General features: G+C 44.1%; 1 protein-coding gene across 1 annotated transcript in view; it reads right to left on the reverse strand.

The window, feature by feature from the left end:
• Positions 1-2905: 2905 nt before the first annotated feature.
• The window catches only part of igf1ra (insulin-like growth factor 1a receptor), a 98539-nt gene continuing 76422 nt past the window's right edge, over positions 2906-25022 (reverse strand). Inside the window, exons 5-21 of the mRNA XM_010892698.5 lie at positions 24752-24896; positions 21437-21642; positions 21223-21349; positions 20859-21094; positions 20459-20626; positions 20045-20252; positions 13019-13290; positions 12709-12851; positions 12430-12595; positions 12206-12308; positions 11917-11987; positions 11587-11816; positions 10878-10982; positions 10490-10649; positions 10137-10266; positions 8167-8301; positions 2906-4756 (exon numbers count right to left, since the gene is read on the reverse strand). Of these exons, the coding sequence (XP_010891000.2) occupies positions 4228-4756; positions 8167-8301; positions 10137-10266; positions 10490-10649; positions 10878-10982; positions 11587-11816; positions 11917-11987; positions 12206-12308; positions 12430-12595; positions 12709-12851; positions 13019-13290; positions 20045-20252; positions 20459-20626; positions 20859-21094; positions 21223-21349; positions 21437-21642; positions 24752-24896 (3134 nt within the window). The 3' untranslated portion in view covers positions 2906-4227. The remainder of the gene's footprint in view (positions 4757-8166; positions 8302-10136; positions 10267-10489; positions 10650-10877; positions 10983-11586; positions 11817-11916; positions 11988-12205; positions 12309-12429; positions 12596-12708; positions 12852-13018; positions 13291-20044; positions 20253-20458; positions 20627-20858; positions 21095-21222; positions 21350-21436; positions 21643-24751; positions 24897-25022) is intronic.

The raw sequence follows: 25022 nt of genomic DNA on the forward strand, positions 1-25022 counted from the left end.
AAAAGAAAAAGACCCCCAGTCATGACACCAAAGAAAATACATTAAAAAAAAAAATCAAACTTTATACTGAATCAAGGGGCATTTATACAGTGATTTAAACTGATATCTTAGAAGAAAATTAAAAATAAATAACAATCCTACAGAGAAAAACTTCAAAGGAACAATTAATCACCAAGCAACACTTTTTCAAAAGTTGATGAGAAATCCTTCAAAAACATTTTCATACTAACACCCCCAGTAAGACCTATTCCTTTCATGAAATTGAAATGTGTCCACTTCTCTGGACTTTAACCCATCCTTATTTGGTTTATAGATGCCATGTTCATGTAGACAAACAATCTAAACTGTTTTTAATCTGACCATAAGAGAAAGAATACGACAACAGAAGGAGAAGAAGCAGTAATGCTGCACTTGAACACTAAGACACAGAAAGATAACCATGATTGTACATCAGTCTTCTTTGAGGACATGGCAAGTGGTTGGGATAATTAAGGCAAACAAGACAACCTAATCAGCCCTATCAGAGAGGCAGGAAATTGGATGGGTTAAAATACCAGACCCAGTAAAAAAAAAAAAAAAAAGATACTGTGTAACTAATCCTGAAAAGGAGGCACTGGGGGAAACAGGTATCCTGTACATTTCAGTGTGGGTCTGGAGAGGAGGGGAAAGGGCACTATTGGACTCGAGGTTAAACAAGCAGAGGAAAGTAATGAGAATGTATGGAGAAAGTAAAACCTTTACTTCGACCTGAGATTGAGTTGCACCTATGTGGCAATAACTAGGTGCTGTACTAGACTGGTACAAGAAGGGTGCCAAACATACACGCTCACACAGAGCAAAGTTGTCCAATCGAACTAAATAATAATTATTATTATTATAATAAGAATTCAGAAATCTACAAAAAAGAAAGAATGCAAAGGAAAACATGTTCATAAAAAAGTAAAAGGCAATGGGCAAAAATGTGGTGACAGACAACCTGGGGAAAGGAAGAGAAAAAGGTAATTTTATATATAAATGATCATTTTTCGCTAGAGGTATGAAGCTTAAGAAATGGACTGTAGTGGAGATCATAAAATATTGAACCTGAAGGATTTCATATTATATATATATATATATAAATATATATATATATGTGCTACCGTTCAACAGTTTGAAATGTCTTAGAAATGTCCTTGTTTTCTATGAAAACATACATGAAGTGAGTTTGAATAGAAAATTAAGCAATATGAATAGGAAATATAGTAAATGACATGGTTAGAAATCCTGATTTTTTTTGTGTGTCCTTCAAACTTTGCTTTCGTCACATGATCCTCCATTTACAACAATTACAGCCTAGCAGATCTTTGGCATTCTAATTTGTTAAGGTAATGAACAGATTTCACCCCATGATTTCTAAGCACCTCCCACTAGTTGTGTTGGCTTGAAGGGGACTTTTTATGTACCATACAGTCAAGCTGCTCCCACAACAGCTCAATAGGGTTGAGATTTGGTGACTGTGCAGGCCACTCCATTATAGACAGACTACCAGCTGACTGCTTCTTCTCTAAAAAGTTCCTGCATAGTTTGGTGCTTTGCTTTGGGTCATTGTCCTGTTGTACGAGGAAATCGGCTCCAATCAAGCACTGTCCACAGGGTATGACATGTCATTGGAAAATGTTGTTATAGCTTTCCTTCTTCAAGATCTCTTTTACACTGTACCGATCTCCCACTTCACCACCACCAAAGCGCTCCCACATCATCACATTGCCTCCACCATGCTTGACAGATGGCGTAAAGCATTCTTCCAGCATCTTTTGATTTGGTCTGCGTCTCACAAATGTTCTTCTTTGTGATCCAAACACCTCAAATACATCTGTCCACAACACTTTCTTCCAACTTCCTCTGTCCAGTGTCTTTGCTCTTTTGCCCATCTTATTATTTAAATAAAGGCCAGCATCCTGGAGTGGCCTCTTCACTGTTGATGCTGAGACTGGGGTTTTGCTGGTACTATTTGATGAAGCTGCCAGTTGAGGACATCTGAGGCATCTCTTTCTCAAACTAGACACTAATGTATTTATTTATTTATTTTTCAGTTGTGCATTGGGGCCTCCCACTCCTCTTTTTATTCTGGTTATAGCCAGTTAGCACTGTTCTGTAGGGAGTAGTACACAAATTGATACAAGATTTTTAGGTTCTTGGCAATTTCTCGCATTGGATAGCCTTAATTTCTCAGAACAAAAATAGACCAATGAGTTTCAGAAGAAAGTGCTTTGTTTCGGGCCATTTTGTAATCAAACCTACAGCTACTGACCCTTCAGATACTAGTCTGAAGACAAACAGTTTCTTGTTTCTTTAATCAGCACAACAATTTAGTTTTCATCTGTGTTAACATAATTGCAGAAGGGTTTTCTAATGATCAGTTAACCTTTTAAACTGATAAACTTGGATTAGCAAACACAACATGCCATTGGAAACCAGGACTGATGGTTGCTGATAATGGGCCTCTGTATGCCTATGTAGATATTCCATAAAAGATTAGCCATTTCCAGCAACAATAGTCATTCACAACATTAACAATGTCTACACTGTATTTCTGATCACTGCATTTCTGTATTATTTTAATGGATACAATATTTGTTTATGTTTCGAAAACAAGGACATTTCTAAGTGACCCCAAACTTTTGAATGGTTATATATATATATATATATATATATATATATATATATATCCACACACATACATACATACATATATATCCACACACACATATATTTTTACATACAGACACACACACACAGGCATATATATACATACATACACACACATGCATATATATATATATATATATATATATATATATATATATATATATATATATATATATATATATATATATATATATATATACACACACACACACACACAAACACACACAAACACACGCACGCACACGCACGCACACGCACACACACACATCCAAAAAAGAAAAAGAATAAAATAGCAGCTTCATTCTGTACAGACATAGAGGCGAACATTTGAATCGTATAAAAGTTATAAAAGTGACAAACCAATGATGTATGGGGAAATTATCCTAAGGTCTAACATACAACTGTAAGACCATAATAGAAATATTTGAATTGTACAGAGAGACTAATGACTAAAATGTTTAGACTAATGTCTAAAAGCAAAACCTGCTGTGCACAACTTCACAATTGCCTTTATCAGATGTGTGTGCTCTCAAGGTAGAGTTCTGTTGAGTCCTTAAGTTCTCCTTGTGTCAGAAGTGATCTAATGGCATCCAATTCCACTTCAGGTTTGTCTCTGTATGTTTAGCATTTTTGGCAGCAAATCTTTTTATGCTCATTGTCTCTGTTGGTGATTTGTCTCTCAGATTACATATTCAATAGAAGGACTCTGCAAATAAGGGCTCTGATGTGAACCAAAAAAAACATGAGAGAAAACAGGCATAATTATTTTACAGTTTGATTGCAATAGAGTAGAAAATCTGAATACACTAGGAATTTTAAGATGCTTGATTCTATTTCTCTCCATGTTTCCAAATTAAGATAAAGAGGGAGAACATTTTCATTTTTTAGTAGATTTACAATATCTGGAATTCAATCGTATCGATCCCTCTTGAAAGAATTCCCTCTGACCCAGGAGTATTGACAGAAAAAACATGATCCTAGTCCAGAACACAACAAAAAAAGTATATTGGTGGAAAGTTTAGATGAGCTAAATTTTACTGTCGAGAGAATCGTGTTGGTATAGAAATCAACACACACCCAGATATACACAACATTCTCTCTGAAATAATCTAAAAGTGCTCTTCTGTTGGATTTGCTGGCAGATATGCTTACAATTCTCTTTTTGCTATTGTCTCTCAGTTACAATACCTGTCAGTCAGGGAAGATAAGCCTGTATTTCTGTCCTTAAAGGATTTTTAAGTAAAAATACTATACAAGAAAGAAACACCAGAGCTTCCCAGCGTGGTTGTTGAGCGTGAGCCAGAACCACCATACTGAAAGACTCTAGCATGTTTCTGTGCTGTTCCTCAGTCCCAGTTTTTCAATCGTAAATCTTGATGACATTATCTTAAAATGTAAGGAGTGGGGTAATGTCTGTCAGTCATTCACCCATCCATCACCCCATTAGAACTAAAGTGGGGCAGAAGTTTGTTACCCTGTGTAAGAAAAGGAGGAAGAGGTGGGGGTGTAATCTGGCATGGGGAGGAGAGGGGTTGGGGATCAGCAGGCTGAGGACTGGGGCAGTGGCAGTGCACGCTCGTTCTTGCGGCCCCCGTTCATATGAGCGTAGTTCTGCATCTCGTCAAAGTTAGGCCGCAGCATCACCACTGGCCCATTGGCTGATACCTGTCCTGAGTGCTTGTCCAAGGCCAGGCCTGGGTAAGTAGAGGCAACAGGGGAAGAAGTGGAGGGAGAGCCAGGGCCCATCAGGGTACTGGAAGGACCCTGCATTGGGGACAACTGCTGGGGAGGAGAGGATGCTAAGACCCCTGTAGTCCCCATGGGTCCCTGGGGTGGCTGGGGGACAGCAGTGGGTGGCCTGCTGGGTGCAGGGTCCAGTGGCACGTTCTCCATGTTCTCTACTTCCATGTCCAGCTCCTCCGTGTCTGGGGGCTTGTTCTCTTCACTGAAGAAAAAGCTCATCTCGCTGAAGGGAGGCTCCAGCTCTTCCTTGAGGCTATTGATGATCTCCAGAAAGGAGGGACGCATCTTAGGGTTGTACTGCCAGCACATCCGCATCAGCTCAAACCTACAGGAGACACAGAAGAATAACCGTCACACATGTATCATTGCATCTTCTCACCAGAAGGTGTCAGAGTGCACCAAAGCAGGGCCTGTGAAAATGTTTCCGACATTCACAGAGCCAAACAAGCCAGAGGTTTTTGTACAAACAACATTGCAAACTATGCGTGGAGTCCCAGTCTGAGTCAAACATCACACCAACAAAACAACATCATAAAAGGAGAATCAGTTCAATGTGGCACTCCACACACACCGCATCTTAAACGGTACACAAACAAGCTAAAAATACCTTCTAAAGCCTACTGACATAAACACCTCAGTTATTTACATCTGTACCAGCAGTCATCCCTCTCTCTCGGTCTGATCTCACAAAAGACTAGTGCACTAAAGCATTCTCCGAAGGGGACATTTAACCTCAAACTACTTTTGAATCAGCGGGAGGTGAGGGTTGGTCATTCTTTGTTTTTCAGCCTTGTAATGAGTGGGCCTTTCAGATGACTGAACTAAAACCCACTCGAAGACCTCCTGTGAAAAAGGCTGTAATGCTTGGAACTGGACCCACGCTCCGGGGTAACCTGTGTGCTTGGCGTTGGCCTTTTGCACATTCTTCCTGAGCCATATGTTGGTGTGTGTCAAGTTTGCTGATGTGAAATGAGAGAAAGATCCTTGTCAGCACCCAGATCCACGTCACAGAATTGATACACGCCATTATCTGGACGTGTGCAACAAACGTTTTACTTTGACCTCATCCTAGCGTTTTGGTCTGGCCGTCTACGTGCACAATTCAATGGATCTGTCTTGTTTGATTAATCCAACGTAATGAGTCACACAGAACACACTGCAACAGCCTCAGTAATGCTGAAAGACAAATTAAGCCACTTGGCTTTCAACTAGAACGAAATGAAAAATTATGCTGTAGGTGTAATCAAAATGTTAAGGAGATTTGAATCCTTACACGGTCAGATATACTCTATTTAATGATGGGATGGTCATGTCGTTGCCTTTTCAATGCAGATAGTAGCCCACAAACTCCAAAAAGAAAAAACAGCACTTTAAATGAGATGGGATGAGAGGAGATGGAAGCTCAGTGGACAACATACATACATACATCTCATAGAGCTCCACTACTGTGGAATGATCTGCCAATTAAGGTTAGAAATGCAAACTCAGTGCAAACTTTCAAGTGTCTACTAAAAACTTATCTCTACAGCACGGTTTATAATTAGGTGTAGCCTGGCCCGGGGGCGTGAAGGTGACCAGTAGGCTTGATAAGGTCCACCCTTGCTGTCTTGCCAGGTGGGCTCTCATCGCCACTGGGATGCCCTCCCTCCAATGCCTTTCGGGGGAAGAGTCACTGGCTTGTTGTTGACTCTGTTGCGCACTTGTGCAATTGGGCTGTACGCTGCTGGCAATACTCGGCCCTCATTCAGGGGGGTTGCGTTTGGTGGGTGTCCCTTTGATTGATGCCTGGCAATGTGGGTGGTTGTATTTCCTGCCTGCTGGGCCCTGTTCGGGGCCTCCCCCGGGTAGGGCCACAGTGTCGCCGGACCTCCCCGTCTCAATTCCCAGGTGTTACGCTGCTATATTATTGTGCTGGGGGATATGAGGAATGCACTTCTAACTTTTCTCAGTTTCCTCCAGTTTAAAATTTTAGGAGGAGATGAGGTCCTGTTCTACACCTGCGGAGTACCTGGTTTGGGAGGCCCGTTGCTGTCCCTGTCCTTGTCCGCCTGGTCATACTTCTGACCTAGTCTAAAATCAAATAGCCTCTGGATTTAGCCCAGAGAAATGTATTCATTATTCCAATTGGACTCTTAATATATCACCCGGCACAGCCAGAAGAGGACTGGTAACCCATCTAAGCCTGGGTCCTCTCTAGGTTTCTTCCTAAAATTCAGCCTTCTTAGGGAGTTTTTCCTAGCCACTGAATTTCAACACTACTGTTGTTTGCTCCTTGGGGTTTAAGGCCGGTGTCTCTGTAAAGCACTTTGTGACAACTGCTGTTGTAAAAAGGGCTTTATAAATACATTTGATTGATACATATAAATTTTACCTGGTAATGTTTGGTTTTTGAGCTATCGCAAAATGTACTCCTATTCAGTCCAATGAAGAACTGCACTCCTTGGTTAAATCCCAAATCATCCCCTTCCATTTGTCTTTGGCCCTTTGCCTTCCAAGTGTCACAAACCCGATGGAATAAACATGAATTTGTAGGGGTTACTTAGATATTTCAGTATGCAACAATAATCAAATACGTTCATTTTGTGTTTGTGCAATTTCCAATAAAAGAGTGGAGACATGCATCTGCTTAATAATGTCAAGTTTTTTAAGTCTGATTTTGAGGTTTAAAAACTGGTTAACTGTTACTGAGGTTTACATCATGGTAAATGGGATGGATTTGTTATTTTGCATATTGTTTTATTATTTAAAAGTTTGACATGAATTACATAAGTGAAGCAAAGCTGGTACATACTAACCCAGAAAAAAACATAAAGCTGTTATCGCAGCAAAATGTGACTGTAACAAGTATTATGTATGGGGGTTGAATACTTTTATTCAACCCCCATACCTAATCAGGTCCCCATACCTAATCCGTTTTATATTTTTCCCAACACTAAACCAATGTGTAACCAAATCCACACACTCCTGCAATCAGGACACCGCTGCCATAGTAACCAAAGGTTTGTATCTGTATAACACTCACCCCTCTCTCCCCTCACTGTAAGGTGAGGTCAAGCATCAAAGAGTGGGGAGAAAGATGGAATGCTTTCGCAGTGAGATCAGAGCCAAAAAGGAGTGCAATGTATTTAGCTAAGCCGTCTGACAGCTAGGTAGGTTGTTTCCTTCCACTTCCACAGACAGACAGGCAGGCAGGCAGGCAGGCAGGCAGGGTGACTCAAGCCTGAGAATTCCATCTCTCCCCCGCATTGCTCTCTGCCCATTACAGGAGAGAGCAGAAGAGCAGACACTGATCCGTCTCCTCGTACCCTCACTAATCGGGAATGAGGGGCATCTCCCACACACGGTGGCAAGACCTCCCTTCTATGGGCCTTGGCTTACTGCTGAGGAGGGTGCTCCCTTCCAGCTAACTGAGATGGGGGCCATGATGTCACTGGGCTCCATTCAAACTGTGACGGAAATGTCACCAGCCACGTCTTCCATGGCTCCCAGCTGGCATACACATCTGATGATATAGTACACACTTCTGGCCCCTCGACTGTAAATAGACGCAGCGAGGGGGAAGGGCACGGAAATGAGCTGTACTAGATTACCATCTGAAAATGCACCAAAAAAATGAAGCCTAACAATGGAACATGGCACATGGGAAAACTATCTTGAAGGAGTGGCTAATAACAGTCACTGAAGAGTCACCTCTGTCCCCCCCGGAGCAACATTGAGAGAAAGCAGGTCACTCACAGCATGTCAGGGCAGTTGTCTGGCTTGTCCAGAAGTCCTCCCTCCATAACGAAATGCAGCACCTGCTCGTTGGACATGCCCTGGTAGGGCTGCTCAGCCAAGGTGGCAATCTCCCACAAGACCACTCCAAAAGACCTGCAGGGGAGAGTAGATGGGCATGTTAGGAACAACACACACATGCAGCCACACAGAGACCACTCAGGGTAAAGCTGGGGGAAAAAAACAGAGTACAGAGGCCAGCAGGACGTGTAACTAGTCCCTGGCAGCCCTTTACAAGGAGGGGGTTTCATAGTGTAACATGAGTAAGACTGGTCTATGTCAGTGTGAAACAGATGGGACAAAGAACAGGATAAAAGTGCATTCATAAATTAATGTTCCATATTAATATATAGGGCATAGGCTGCATTATGTCTGCTATGTTTTAAATTGCTGTCATCACGTGTTCTTCATTAATAAAACAAGCCTGTATATCACCCAGAGACCAATAAGGAATTGCAGCAGAAAACCAAAACCTAAGCTTGGCACAAAAGAACAGAGTGAATCGTTTCCAATGATTATTTGTAAGCTCTCTCTGGCCAAATTTATCCCGCTGGCGAGGGATCTGAGATGGCTCTCAACACTCTTTAAAAGAGCCCATTACAACACTGACTTATATCTAATTGGCTGAAACAGGAGTGTGTTGAAAGACAAAACCACATTAAGATACGTTTTTAGATAAACAAGCAAAGACACCTACTGGTCAATTTAATATAGGAGCCCAGAGGTTCCTATAATGCTTGTTTTTATCTGCGTGACATCAAAGTGAAAGATTTAGAGCAGAATGCTGAGGTGGGATTTCTAAACATCTGGCGGAGTTTAACTATGCTTGTAGGGACGGACCCATGAGACACTTTTGATTGAGAAACAAAAACTAAGAAGCTAGTAAACAGATATATTTCACTAAAGCAGCCCATTCCAATGAAAGAGCAGGGCAGAGTCTTGATCTACCGTTCTAAAATCACTATGGTGTTTTCTCAACTAGATTCGCTCAACTCCTTCCTTCTGTCTCCTCCCTTCTGTCTTACCTTCTTTAGAAAAATGTCAAAGTTAATCTGGGAGTGAGACCAGATGCTATTGGAAGTGATTGGAGGGCCCAGTAGGGGGCACTCTTCCATCTGGTCTTAATATCAAATTGAAGCACCTTAGATCAGTGGCCTAAGTAGTGTTCTGTCTTTGGAATGGGTCATTAAAAAAAAGTGTCCTGACTCTGTAGTCACGAATTTGGCTATGGGTGCCGCACACATGTGGTCCATGAGATATGCGTCCCCACTATCAAAAGCACCCAAATGTGACCCAAATGTACTTTCAGCACCGGACACATTACAAATGACCTTTAGTTCTCTTTAATACTGTATGCAAGATATAACACCATTCACCACTGGGAAGTACTGTACATGATGTGAGGATGTTGGCCTATATTCAGTATGAAGTTGCTTGTTATTGATTTGTCACGGGTGGTTGGTTTTGGTTTGAAATAGGTCACACCTTCAGATGAATATAAAATCCAAAGGCAATTTGTTCTCTCCATGGAAAGGTCTGTAGGATTCTACTGTAGGCCTAGGGGCCTGTGTTTGTTCTTGCTCAGTCTTGTAGTTCAATGTTCATGCGTTAGTGACGGTTACTTGAAAATGAAAGCTCATGCTTTTAATGTAGTCATTCATTTTACAACGTTAATTAAAACACTTGCCTTTGACAGACAACTCAACTAATTCCCACAGCCAATTGATTTATTCATATCACTTGCTTTGTACATTTTTAGAGGACATAAGAAAAGGCTAACATGTTCATAAGAGCAACCAACTAACTACAGCGAAACCCAAAGAACCTTGCCAGTTCTTTAGGACATGGATGTATGTAGAAAGGAATGTGCCGTGTTGGACTGCGCCGGCCTCCTAACTCTGTGTGCGAGTGGGAGGGCGGGGAGCTCATACCAGACATCCGAGTTTGTGGTGAACACACCATCTTTCAACGACTCCGGGGACATCCAGCGAACTGGCAGAAGGCCCTTCCCTCCTTTCCGGTAGTAGTCTGTCTCATAGATGTCTCGTGTCATGCCAAAGTCTGAGAAGACAAGAAGAGAGCTTAAGTGGCCGCTAAATCACTCATGTGGGGAAGAGGAGCACATAAGGCCTTCTTTTCTTCTGTCCATTTAGATTTACAGGCTAATTCTCCCCCTCAATCATTCAGCAATCTCAAAATACTTACTTTGGGAGTACCGTAGAGAGAGTTTGGCATTGAATAAACAGGAGGAAGTACGAGTACTACTGTATTTTGAAGCACTCACCTCCAATCTTGACGGTGAAGTCCTCTGCCACCATGCAGTTTCTGGCAGCCAAGTCTCTGTGGACAAACTTGTTGGCGTTAAGGTATGCCATGCCATCTGCAATCTCCCCTGCCATCTGGATCATCTTCTTCAGCGGGGGCAGGACCTGGCTGGACATGTTCTGTGGCAGAGAGGCAGAGACGTGAGCACAAGCAGTCCATTCAGTCTGTCCCTCCAACCTCTCTCCCTGTCTGAACCATGGCCTGGCCTAGCGCAGGTCACACCACATTACGTGAGGGAGACCAACTGAAGAAGAGGTTTGTGTGTGTGTGTGTGTGTGTGTGTGTGAATACACTGCCACATAGACCTGTGAGATCTGTGTGTGACAGAGCAGGGATAATGTACGTGCCTCTTTGCGGAGGGATCGCAGGTGGCTCTTCAGGTCTCCACGGGTCATTAGCTCCATGATCACCAAGGTGGGCTGGCCCTGGGACACCACGCCCAGCAGACGCACCTACACCAATCAGAACACAGCACAGACATGGCGTCAGGGCAGACCAACACATACATTCATGTTGTATTCCTTCTGAAGCTTTTGGGCCAGAAACAGATTCATAAGTGATATTATTCTCTAATTGACTGCAATGTTCTTTGTTTGAAACTACTCTGGCTCAACATAACTATAGCTTTGAGGCTTTTGTTCATTGCCACTAAATGATTCAGATTGAGCTTAATAATTAAGTGTTTGACTTTTAAACACCACCTTAACACTTGTGCTTAGCTGAATTAATGAGTTTGGCTGAGATAAGCACAGAGGTCTGAGATCATACAGTTACAGCTGACCTCAGGTTATACCACAGATCCGTGGAAAGCTCCCTGTGGTCTGGGTAGCACCATTATATTATTCAACTGACCTCTGACCTCAGCAGCAAGTCAGGTGTCTCTGAACCTACGCATAAGGAGGGGTGACTTATAATTCCCAGACTATCTGGCTGATTGCTCTCTTCTCTTTGCTTCAAACCTTAAACCTCTGTGGACCTGAGGAATTAACCGTGCCATTTAAAAGCTAGTGCTTCTGAACCACAGAATCAACAGGCGTTTGACTCGGTCTGTCTTACCACGTGGTGACAGTTAAACTCCTTCATGACGGAGGCCTCGTTGAGGAACTCGATCCTCTCCCTCATGCTGGCCGACTCATTGACCGTCTTGATGGCCACGTGGGTCTCCGCCTCGTCCTTAACCACACCCTTAGCCAGGCCCTCATACACCATGCCAAAGGAACCCTGGCCCAACTCCTTGTGCATGGTGATCTTCTCTCTGGCCACCTCCCACTCGTCTGGAACATACACTGAACACAGGAGGAGAGGGCCGTCAAAGGTGCCTTCATCATGATTCATCATCATCTGACTGGACCTGGTCATTCAAGTAGGCATTCAGACGGTTCTTACTTTCTGCAGCGCTGAAGTACTCAGGGTTGACAGAAGCATAGAGGACGCCGTTCCCCAGCCTGTCACTGTTCCTGCGGACACAAACACATCTGTGTGAGCCAGTGAATGCCGAAATGGCAACAATAGGATCATTCATTCAGCAGAAAAGCATACAATCTTATGAACTGCTTAAGGCCGGAAAATGATCACAATAGTGCCATTATATCATTCCACTGATTCACATCACACTAGTCAAATATTTTGTTACCAGAGTTAAGGTTTGTTTTCATGAGCATTCTGCTTCGCTTACCTCTTTTTGTTGACCAAGAAGAGGGCCATGATGAGACTGGCGATCAGGATTATGACAATGATGGGAATGATGATGACCAGATAGAAAGCGTTGTCATAATCCCCTGCAACAAAACCACAACAGAACAACCATTACAATCTCACCAGTGAGGAACAAGGGTTTAAAACCACCAGTCATTCCTGGGCATCAACATCATCCACATAAAAGCCCTATTTTCTCCATACGTTTGGGTGGTGGCACATAGAAGAACACAGGCTCAGTCCAGGACCCATTCCCTGCCAGGGAGGTGGCCCGGACATGGGCAGAATAGTTCCCGTAGCCCAGGTTGGTCAGACGAGCTCCTCGGTGAACCCCGTAGTGCTGTCGTGACACACACTCGTGTTTCTCAGGCTGAAACAGAACACACCCGCAAGACAGCGTCAGCCGTACATCTTAGGTGCAACAATGGGTTGAAGGGTTTGGCCCTGCAGAACCCCCAGAGGGCCCGGTCCACCCAGACTCACCTCAGTGCCCTGGCGGAACTTGATCTCATACATCAGGATGAGGCCGTTGGGTTTGACAGGATGCGGCCATCTCAGCAGCACCGAACCCTCTGCCTTCTCATCCCTCTCCTGGAGCACCCTGCCTGGGATGTCGTCCGCTTTTTCTGACAGACAGACACGAAGACACGGGATGTCAGGCAGCATCCTACACACTAGCCATTTCCAAAAAGGCACAGGAAGCCAAGAAAATTGGCAACATGCGGGTGGACGCGGTCAGTCCTGCAATAATGGGTGGGATTATGGCTCCAGCTGTACTGTTTGACTGTCTCACCAGCGGGTTTGGTCCGGGAGAACACAAAGGCACCGGCGCTGCAACGCTCTACCTCCTTGTTGCAGGCATGGATGTCAATGCGGTAGACAGTGAAGGGCTGCAGGTTGGAAATCTCAATGAACTCCGTCTTGCTCTGGTCCTGTATGAAGGGGAACTCCCTTTCAGGGGGCTCTCGTTCTGTCCCATTACCCTCCAGGCCTGTGCTGTTGCCACCCCGTGCCAGTGTCGCATTAGCCACACCAAACAGGTCCCTTCGCCGCCGGTCTGGTGGCCTGGGGAAAAAACAGACACCCACTGACTGACAGTAGGATAACAGACACAGGTGTGGCGAGGAAACGACAAACGCTAAGAGAACAAGGTTGACAATGAGGGGAGATATGTAGGCTTTTAGTTTCTCTGGAAGGGCGCAGAGGCACAGACCGGAGAAGGGGGAATGTGAATTCAGCCTGCCTTACGGTAATACACTCTGGAACACTTGTGACAGACAGCACACCATACTGCAGCCTACACACACAGCCCCACATGACATCATAAACGCCAGTCACACAGAGCAAAAGCATGCCCTTCAACCTCATTGGACAGAGTGGGGCCCCCTACAGGAATACAGCATGGAAATAAGTAGTAACGAGCAGCAAAATGACAATTTTCGCCGGGACTCTGCTCAGCTGAAAGTACAGTACAGTGTGCTGAAGTGGCCTGATGTTATTTGTTGTTTCAGCGTCTGTCCAGCTGCAACACTCCGCTCCCTGTGGAGCTTTGTGGTGCCATGGGGTCAGAGGGGTGGGGAAAGGTGCAGACAGAGCACACATCCACCCCGTCAGCACCCTGCCTGTACACAGACCCCTACTGACGGTGTCTGCCGACAAGTATCCATCCACTGGCGTAACGCGCGGCTCCGGCACAAGTCACGGAAAAGTAATGACCACCTGATTAATGCGTAGAGAGGCATTTTTTCGCTTTATAAAGAATTAGGCAAATAAAGAAATATACACAAAACCCCCCACCCCAAAAAAAGCAAACACAAAAACCTGCAACAGGACTGTAGGCCTCTTTCATGGAGACGGATGTAAACACAGTGAATGGGGGCGGTGAGGATGAGGATGATGGGGACAGAGCCAGACAGCTGTAGGTGGGCATCAGATGGAGCCACTGACAACATGCAGGCGGCGGGAGCAGCTCACCAGACGGTACGAGGCGAGGCCACTTGGACTCCACAACACACGGGGGCGCTGTGGCGAAACCAAGAGGAGCAGACCTCACCTATAGTTCCCTAGGTAAGCGTAACGGCTGGCTCTCTTTGGGTTTCTAAAATAATTAAACAGCCCACATTGCAGCCAACTAAGGTAATCAGATTACAAGGCTGCCTGACAGTTTGGGCGTGTTGTACATGTTGACCTCAACAGCAATGAATCCGTAATTTGGATTCATAGGTCAATTTGCAGTACACATGGAAAAGGTGATGTCAATATGTGATGTTAGTTCACCTTCACTTGAGTCTTGACTGTGACTGATGAGTGTCTCTGAAATGGCTGATAACCCGAGCGTCCCGCTCTTACTCCACCTTACAGTACACACTACCAGGGTCCACTATGGAATACAAAAGAATGTTGTTTCTGCTTTATCTTACATTCCAGCCACAAGACCTTGAGAAATACTGCGCCAAGCAAATATGACAAATATGAGCGGGTGACAAAAGACCTTGAGATTGACCAGGCACCCACGGGAAAGCAGTATTTACTGTGAGTGGGAAAACACAGCCAACAGACAGGCACACAGATCTGTGGGAAGAAAACATTAGCCATCACACAACCCTGTCAACATTCCATCCTGACAGTTTGTCTGCTCCGGCAACCCTTTCAAAATAAGATTGCACTGTCGAAACTGCAGTGAGAATGCATTAACTAGAGGACCCCTGAGTTTTGCAGTGGTGTAAGTCTCTGCCACTCAGTACCACTGTGTCCCCTCTGGCCAGGTGTTTGAATCCTGGTCGCAGTATACAGACAGTGCCCTTTGGTCCTGCAGGTGGGGGCACAAAATGGGTTTGGTCCAGCCCAGGGTGGAAGGGCGAATGTCTGACAGGGCTGCCATATCTTGCTGCCCTCTAGCATCCCCTTGTGGCAGTTTGGGCATCTGCGAGCTCATTCAAGTTAGCTGGGGAATGCAATCACCTCCAATGCAGGTGTTTCAGCTAAAACTCCCCGGTTGAGCAAGAGACTAGAGCGGGTGAATAATTGGAAAAATGATTAGGAGGAATAAGAACATAATGAATGCGGTCGCTGCAGTCAACTGAGGTGTTGTGGACACATCATTAGCAACGACTGAAATATTTTTTGTAAGGAAGACTTCATATGTACTCATCATGCTTTATTAAATATCTCTGTGTACAGTCACGCTACTTCTTTTTATTGCTTGCCTCTCAGGTTTCCCTGAATCTGCAAATGTGGCCAAACAAGAGTATCCAAAGAGACGAAAAACATCACACAAAAAAAAAAATTTAAACCCGGAATGTTTGAGCTAGACGCTACATCTGAAAATACAGAGTCTAAGGTACTAGATTATGCTTTAGGTTTTTGGTTGTGACTTTAGTTTCACAATGCTGGAATTTGGACTGGGATACTGATGCCTTTTTCTCCCAAAGTTCTCTAACGAAACGACTGTCTGGACTGAACGAGTTGAACTGCAAACAAACACACCCCAGATTCTGTGGACTCTCAGAAACACACCAGAGCCAAGCGAAGCAGGCAGACCTGTCCTCAGATGAACTCTGGACAGAGAACTGAAGCGGAAATGTGACCTTCTAACCAGGCGCTGACTACAGCTGGCATCCTCCCTTCCAAGTTCCCTCCTAAAAGAACACTGCTTTCTTACCTTTGCACTGCGCTTATTTTGAAAAGGCCATGATTGTACCCTGTGTATGGTGCCAAAACTATGTTCCTTTTCGGTCAGTCACTCGGTTTTACCGATCACTTTCGAAGCTGGCCCAAAATGGTCTAGCATAGCTGTCCCCAGGACCAGTATGAAGACACTAAAGCAGCAGTATGGTCTCGTATGAGAAAGTCCACCACCTCCAGTGGTTTAGAGGAATGCTGCAGAGGAAAGTGCTGCTGCGCCCATCATCCAGGAGAAGGAACGTGGCTGCCGTCAACGTTCCCGGTGTTGCATGTTGTTCATTCATATGTGATGCTGCACAACCACAGGAAAACCTGTAGCATCGTAGCCACATGCCTTGAGGCATTTGTGTGACACCCTAAACGACCCACGAGTCACATTCAATTAATTGTAAATAGCCATGCTACTGGCAGCTAGTTAGCCAGGCTAAACAAGCCAACATTGCTACCATCTCTCTCCACCACGGCTCCCAGTCATGCTTTCCATTTGCCATCATGGCATCCAGTTAGCAACCAGCCATAACATGAGGTGGTAGATGTCTCAACCTGGCCCGTCTTTCCCAACCGAAACCGACCGCAACCGAAACCGCACTAAAACAATGACACATAAGCATGGATCAAGTTGAGTCAGCAAGACAAGAGCTTGTATCAGTCATACCAAGAGACACAAGTGAACAGCACCTGCTCTCAAATAAGGCCAAGTTGAGTAAGAAAAACAACAAGCATTTGCTACAGCAAGTAGCAGATGCACAGACAAAACACAAGAGAACAAGAGCTTGCGTTTGAATGATGAGTGTGAGTAACATGGTAAAAACAGGTTCCATAGGGCATGTTCTGATATGCAAACCAGAGTTAGTGGGGCCAACCATCTCTGTAACCACCAGTTAGCAGGCCTAAACAAGGGAGAAACATGTTTTTGTTTGCAAAGATATAAAACATAAATCCTTTTACAAACATCATTTATAAGAAATCTCTATATCCCAGAGCAGAGAGTAAAAAATGCAGTTAGGTTTGCCAATATTAAGTACTCCTCAGTATGATGGAGAGGTAAAATTCAGAGAGTAGGACAAGCTGTAATTTAAACCACCTGGGTGGTTCCTGGCTTTGTTCAAGGTGTGACAGTATAACGGTATTTGAGTATTAACCCGTTAGAGGTGTACCATGTGACCAAACGAAATGGAATAGATTTTTCCCACAGTAGTTGAACAAAGCAGCATCTCAACCCAGTGAAAAGACAGGCCAGAGAAACAGGACTAAGACTTTGTTGACTTCATATACAATATCAAAACACTGCAGGGATAGAAAGTGCTGTGTGAAGGACACACGAATGATGGAGTACAGTGCCAACAACAGGACAAAACACATTGAAACCTACTTGTCAGTGTCTTTGTATGATGTCATGTTTATGACAACCTAAGCAGTTGATGTGCAGTCAGTGACTGTGATGTGTCATCACCACCATCCCTGTCCCCTGACTATTGTCCTCTACTACAGCCAGTCAGTCTGAATGGTGTTCATGGGTCTAGCCAGCGCTAATGGGATCTTCCCTTCTCTGCTCTCATTCATGTGAATTCCAGATGGCTTTGCTGTACATTTCCTGGCAGCCGGTCACTCTTAGCCGCGCCACGGACAAAGAGAGTGTATGAGGGGAGGAGGGAGAGCAGAATGGAAAACATTTCCTTTCCTCTCTGTTTCTGTTTGCCCCTCCCTTTTCTCCCTCACCCCTTCTCTGAACCCTGAACTTTTTTCAGTTGAAAAAAGGGCACTAATTCAGAGGCACTTCCCTCAAGTGTTTTGTGATAACACTGGCTCTGTTGTGGTGGAGGGCTTGTGGACATACAAGTAGAGCAGCCGGCCGGCAGGCTGACCAGAGACCTGGCGCTCCTTTGTTTCCTAGACAGCAATGCTGTAACAAATCAACAAATCAACATAGTAACAATAGTGGCCTTGTTATATTGTTTCCTTACAGAGAAGGACATACTGTTTTAATACAGTAAGAGAGCATCACAGAGAAGGACATACTGTTTTAATACAGTAAGAGAGCATCACAGAGAAGGACATACTGTTTTAATACAGTGAGAGAGCATCACAGAGAAGGACATTCTGTTTTAATACTGTGAGAGAGCATCCCAGAGAAGGACATACTGTTTTAATACAGTGAGAGAGCATCACAGAGAAGGACATACTGTTTTAATACTGTGAGAGAGCATCACAGAGAAGGACATACTGTTTTAATACTGTGAGAGAGCATCACAGAGAAGGACATACTGTTTTAATACTGTGAGAGAGCATCCCAGAGAAGGACATACTGTTTTAATACAGTGAGAGAGCATCACAGAGAAGGACATACTGTTTTAATACTGTGAGAGAGCATCACAGAGAAGGACATACTGTTTTAATACTGTGAGAGAGCATCACAGAGAAGGACATACTGTTTTAATACTGTGAGAGAGCATCACAAATGAGGAAAAAAGGGCAATTAATTCATACATACACAAACAAACACACGGAAAGTATTCAGTCCCCTTTCACCTTTTCCACTTTTTATAATTTTACAGCCTTATTCTAAAATTGTTAAATTAATTTTCCCCCGCATCAACCGACATAGAAAAACACATATGAACAAAGCAATAAAGGTTTTACAAATGCTTGCCAATGTATAAGGTTTGATGCATTAAGGCACTGTTGGATTAAATACAAGATAACCAGAAAAACTGTATAAACTAACTTTATCTGGCAACCAAGAGTATAGCTAGATTTTATCTAACGTTTAGTTGCAGAATATTCTATTGCCTGACAGAAAAGTTAATCACATTGAATAACGTTAAGGTTTGGCAAAAACATGTTTCTCATCTACAAAGCCCTAGATTACGGTCTTTGTCTTGGCATACCAATATTTGAGAATTTACCCCACTCTTCTCTGCAGATCACCTCAAGCTCTATCCGGCTCAGCCATTATTAGGACTCTTCCTTCAGTTCGGCAGACCGACCAGCTCTAGGAATAGTGGTGCTTCCATACCTCTTCCATTTTAAAATGATAGAGGCCACTCTGTTCGCAGGGACTTTCAATGCTGCAGAAATGTGTTGGTACCCTTCCCCAGTTCTGTGCCTTCACACAATCCTGTCTCTGTGCTCTGACAGACAATTCCTTCGACTTAATGGCTTGGTTTTTACTCTGTACATAAATGTATGGGCTTGGCCCAGCAGGTGATGAAAGGCATATGGTACCAAGCAGGCTGGCGTTAAGATAAGGTAAAAACACTGAGATCTGTCAGGCACCAGATGCTCCACTTGTGAAGGTTAACAAGTGCACTGTTTTCCATTGCATCTAGTATTTTTATGAACTGGTACCAATTCAGTGAATACTCCATAAAATGTACCCTGAATACCCTGAGTACACAAACACAGTCCTGCTCATGTACTCATTCACCTCCTACACACACAAAAAACACACAGTCTGATCTGCCATCTGGTATGGGGAAACAAGTGGCCTGAGTTTACCGTGAAAAAGGCTCAATTTCAAAACGCAATCAGCCTTTTAGTGTGAGTGTGTTCATCTGTGTGTGTTTCTGTGTACGATACGGAGTGTGAGTGTATGTGTGTGTGTATGTGAAGGGGTTGGAATCGGTATAACTGTAAAGCATCCATAGCCACAAGCAAGGTAAAACGATAACACAACACAGATGTCAGTCCTCACACTGAGTGTGCAGCCAGCCTAGCGAGGTCCGGGCGGACCCTTCAGACTTATCAATCAGATCCTCTCCCTGGGTTTGTTTGTGCTGCCTCAATCACAGCCTGCTAGGACTTAATATCATGACGCTGCTGTCGTCATGGCGATGGAAAGCCACAAGTACCATCAGCGGGCCTCTGATTCCGGCTCCCTGTGCCTCTGTCCAGTGCGACACAGTTCCAGCCCAGCACTCTGTCGTCACCCCCCCCCACCACTGATGTTTAGATCCTGTCAGAACCAGGGCTAGGTAATTGTGACACCACTGCACCACTCCTGGATCTCTCTGGTCTATTAAAGTAAACACGACCCAGACTGTGAGCTCAGTTCTTTGACAATAATCTACAGGTTATAAGAAGGGATTTATGGTCATAGTGTCTGACTGTCTGTCCCTGCTGCCTGAACACCTACCTGGGGGTGAAAATGGAGTTGTGCAGGAAGTTCTCAAAGACTTTGCGGTAGGAAGCATCATCTATCTCTGCTTTCAGGTCCTCCTTGGTCTTAGGGCAGGGGCAGCAGCGGCCCTTGTCCCCCCCAGACAGGTCTGATTTGGTGGGCTTGGTGTCCTCCTCTATGTCTGCCAAGCCTGTGGCTGAGATTCTGATAGGGATCTTCAGCTCTGTTGTTTAGTGGAAATGGTACCAGTTAGAAAAAAACATTCATCAAAAAAGCACAAAACAAACAGGCATAATGTGGTGTATACATTTGCGTAATAGAACATTTGTGGTGTGTACATTTGCGTAATAGAAAGAAGCAACCGCATGGACTCCGCAATCCACATGTATAACAGCTAGTGTGAATTAGAGGAGGGGTTAGGATGCTGACCTTTGGAGCAGTAGTTGTGTTGGTACAGCTCCCTGTCTTCAGCTTGCTGCTGCCAGCGAACCAGGTAATAGGTCAAATTGCCGTTAGGGTTGAGGGGCGGGGACCATTTCACCACCAGCTTGGAGGACGAGTTGGCATATGCACGGGCATCCATTGGCATAGATGGCTCTGTAACACAGACACCAACTTGCTGTTTAATACAGTATACTCTTTGAAATATCCATGTTCCACAAAGCTTTAAATGAAAGTTACACGGCTCCTTCTTGGAAGTTCTGCTAAGCATTTCAGTATCTGAGTAGGGGTAAAACGTAATCTACTACGAGTAACAGGGTAAGCAGCTTCTGTGAGGAGCAGCTGTAATGTAGTCCGGTGTGGGACCAGCAGGTGTACCGGCTCTTACCGGAGGGGCTTGTGCGTATGTAGACAATGTTGCTCTTGGCTCCCGGAGTGTGTTTGTCCTCCACCACCAAGGTGATGGCCTTGACAAATATGGCATACTGGGTCCAGGGCTTCAGTGGGGACAGCAGTACACCAGGGTCTACCTGGCTGTCCTGAGGGAGGTCCACGTCAACCATGTTCCAGCTGTTGGACCCACACCCGTCCTGCCCATCAAACTCAGTGATATTCTGGTGCGGTCTGGAATGCATGAAAATAAATCACCACCTTCAGTAAACGAAGGATTCCCGACTATAGCAAAAAGTGTCCTTCATACAAGTGTTTTTAAACGTGCTTATGTTTCTATGTATTAGGTAGGAGATACTAACGCCTCCTTGTAGTAGACAATGAAGCTGATGAGGTCTCTGTAGTCTGGTGGTCGATAGCGCTCCCAGGTCAGCTTGATCCGGTTACTCATTGTGCTGTTGTACTTGAACATCAGGATGTGACTCTCACCTACAAAACACAGACCACATCTTAGAGAACCTCCTCAAAGGTAACTCAAAGGTTAGACACTGTCCAAATGTCTTCCGGTGTACTCACAACTGGCCCTGTCCCCGTTGTTGCGGAAATCCTCCTCAAACTTCTCAGTGATGCCGGTCATCTCCCACATCTTGTGGATTTCAGACATGCACAGTTTAGGGTTGAAGCGGAAGGACAGCCTCCCAGCCTTGATGGTTAGGTTGTGCTGGGTCCAGTCCCACAGGTACTGCAGGCGCTGGTTATCGATGGCAGAGAAAGCATACATCCTAGGGAGACAACAGACAACTGTCAACTCATTCAGAGAGAGCAGCTCGGTGCATAAAAAGGGCAAACCACTTTTTATTCAACACGCATTTACTTTACAAATACAATCGAGCACTGTGGATGAAGTGGTGAAAATGCTGAAGAGCTTGCTTGGCCTAGTTCTTCATCTGGCGGATGTGTAAAGGGTTAAGAGGAGCAGATCCGGTGTCAGTGTGCATGGGTGTGTCGAACACTGAGCCGTGCAAACAGAGAGGGCCTGAGATGAAACAGGGCGACTCAGAGCCTCTCAGCTCCATGGAACACCTCGGGAACGAGTGGAATGCCAGCTCTATAGAGCATTCCACTAGCTGTAACTCTAGCCTGGAACGGATGTCAACAAGAGGCTTGAGAGACTTTCCCACGACCCTCCTGGTCATCTCCAGAAACACTCTCCCTATCTCTGACAGAGGATAGGCCCATGGGGATGGCATGCTGTAGTCAGAATAGGCTGGGAGACCTGAGTTTCCATTCATAAAGATACAGTATCGCATCTACCTTTTATTGTGAGAGAGGTGCAATGTTGTCTTGCGGTGGTTTTGTGAGAATTCCTTTCTGAATTTGTCAAGGCTGGAAACTTGAGCCTCATAAAATAATACTTTATTTTATGAAACCTACTGGGATGCATCTAACGTGATACCACAGCAGAATATACATAATGTATGAATGCAGGAATCAGGTTCCAGAGATATATTTTTTAAATCAAGGGTTTTAACGTTATTTTGTCCCAGGGTAGAGTTTTTAAGTTTAGGGATTTTCAATGCTACTTTAAAGATGACTCTTACCAGCCATGTCTCTGGCATCCACTTTAATGTATATTAGTAGGTCAGGAAGACTCAAGAAACAACATGATGGTTGGTTATTTCTACAGTTTTAATTTGTAATTTCTGTTATAATTTTTTCTCAGATCATCCCCTTGGGTCAGGTATTTAAGAAAGCAAGTATTAATTAAATATTTTGATGATGTTGGTGAAATGTTAATTAATGAATCATAAAATTTATTGAAAGTTGTTGCATTTGTCTGACAGAGTTCTGCCTCCCCCCAACACTGGATCTCTACCAATTTGCCTACCGGTCGAACGGGTCCACAGAGGACGCCACAGAGGACAGCTTTACACTCTGCCCTGACCCACCGGGACAAAACCAACACCTATGTGAGAATGCTGTTCATAGACTTTAGCTCAGCATTGTCATCCCCTCTAGGCTCGTCAACAAACTCCATGACCTCGGGATCAGCCTGTATCTCTTTAAGTGGACTTTGGACTTCCTAATCAACAGACCCCAGTCTGTCAGGTTGTGTTCCACACGGCTGCATGATGAGCCCCCTCCTGTACTCCCTCTTCACCCATGACTGTGTTCCTGTACACAGTTCCAACCCCATTGTCAAGTTCACAGATGACACCACGGTGGTAGGCCTGATCAGTGACAATGACGAGTCAGCCTACAGGGAGGAGGTCAAGCGCATGGTGGCATGGTGCACTGATAACAAGCTGGCCCTCAATGCAAAGAAAACCAAGGAGCTCATTGTGGATTACAGGAAATCTAAAGGCTGCAGTCACGCCCCTGTTCTCATCGATGGCACTGAGGTGGAATGTGTAGCCAGTTTCTAAATCCTGGGTGTCCACATCTCAGAGAATCCTGGACCCTCAAAACCTCAGCCCTGGTCAAAAAGGTGCAGCAACGCCTGTACTTCTTGAGGAGTCTGAAGAAGGCCTGGATGTCTTCCAAGATCCTTGTGAACTTTTACAAACCCGATTCCAAAAAAGTTGGGACACTGTACAATTGTGAATAAAAACAGAATGCAATGATGTGGAATGATTAACCCTCACTGTACATTGCACATTTAGAACTCCCATTGTACATTTTCAATTGTTACATACAACTCTACCTCAGGAACCTCACTTTTGCTATCCCTGCATTTCAGTTGCACATGCTACCTTACTCCTTCAATTTAACTCGATTGTAAATTTAGAATGCCATTGAGAATTGCCACAACTATTTAATACCTGTACCTTTTCTGTTCATTTGTGGATTTTCCACTGCACATTTAGAATTGCCATATGTTATACATTTGCATTAATTGCACACCTATACATTCCACTTGTACATACTTGTAATTGTTTCGGCACTCCTCTATTTGCACCTCTGGTTAGACACAAACTGCATTTCGTTGTACTGTACTTGTACTGTTCAGTGACAAAGTTGAATCTAATCTAATCTAATTTGTTTTATGCTTTGTTTCTGGAACGTGTGGCACTAGGTTTTCCAATGAAAATGTTCTCTTGCTTGCTTTTGTTTTCCATTTTAAAACATCAAAAACCACTCAATAAAACTGAAACTAAAACAGAAAGATTAAGTACTATAATGTAACTTTTATTAGTGTGTTTGTGTTTGGAGAATCTTTTGGTGCATGCAGTCTATTTAGTCAGGCAACGGCCAAATTATTTAGACTTATTTTAGAATATACATTTACATTTAAGTAATTTAACAAGGACTCCTATCCAAAACAACTTACAGTAGTGAGTGCATACATTTTTAAACTGCCCCACTACGCAAATGTTACCCAGAACCCTTGTGTTGAAAGCACCATGCTATTACCAATTGAGCTACACAAAATATGGTTGTCAATGCATAACACCATTGGAAAGGCATATTAAAAAATGCATTACTCTTCTATAGGTCACTTTAAAAATGAACTATACAGAAAAAAAATAAAAAATTATCCTTGAATTTGACTTGGCAAACATTGTAAACTTGTAAAATTGAAGTTAGATTATTTCCTCTTGGGACAGTTTTTTCTTTTTAATTTGGGATAGTAACCTTCAGTTGGCACAGGCTCAGTGTGCCACTGGCAAAATAACCTGAATGTTGAGCCTTAGTTTGACACCAATAATTTAACTCATCCACATACTTCTTAGTGATCAAACATAATGGCTGAACCTTCCTGACATCAAAGTGACAGCTTCTTTTCTCACTAGGCTGTTGTTCAAGCTTGACACCTTGTCTCTTAATTTGTCTCCTAATTCCAAAACACGGTATCGACTCAGAAAGCATAAGTGGAGCAGCCTGCCCTACCCTTCCATGAGCTCCTCCCCGTTGATGTAGCGAAGGCTCTTGAGAAAGGAGAGCGAGCCAAGCGTGTGGGAGTGGCGGATCCTCACATAGCCTGTCACTGTCTGGATCAGACCCATGAAGCTCTCCAGTTCCGAGGCAATGTTATCTGGGGAGGGCAGAGGGGAAGTCAACAAACATACTCAGACAAAACAGTCATCACGTGAGAACCCCACCTGTGAACTGTCAAACCCCTCAGGACTGATACTGCAGCTATACCCTACAGAAGAACTGT

This window comes from Esox lucius, chromosome 19 (assembly GCF_011004845.1).
Source record: "Esox lucius isolate fEsoLuc1 chromosome 19, fEsoLuc1.pri, whole genome shotgun sequence".
Taxonomy (NCBI): Eukaryota; Metazoa; Chordata; class Actinopteri; order Esociformes; family Esocidae; genus Esox; species Esox lucius.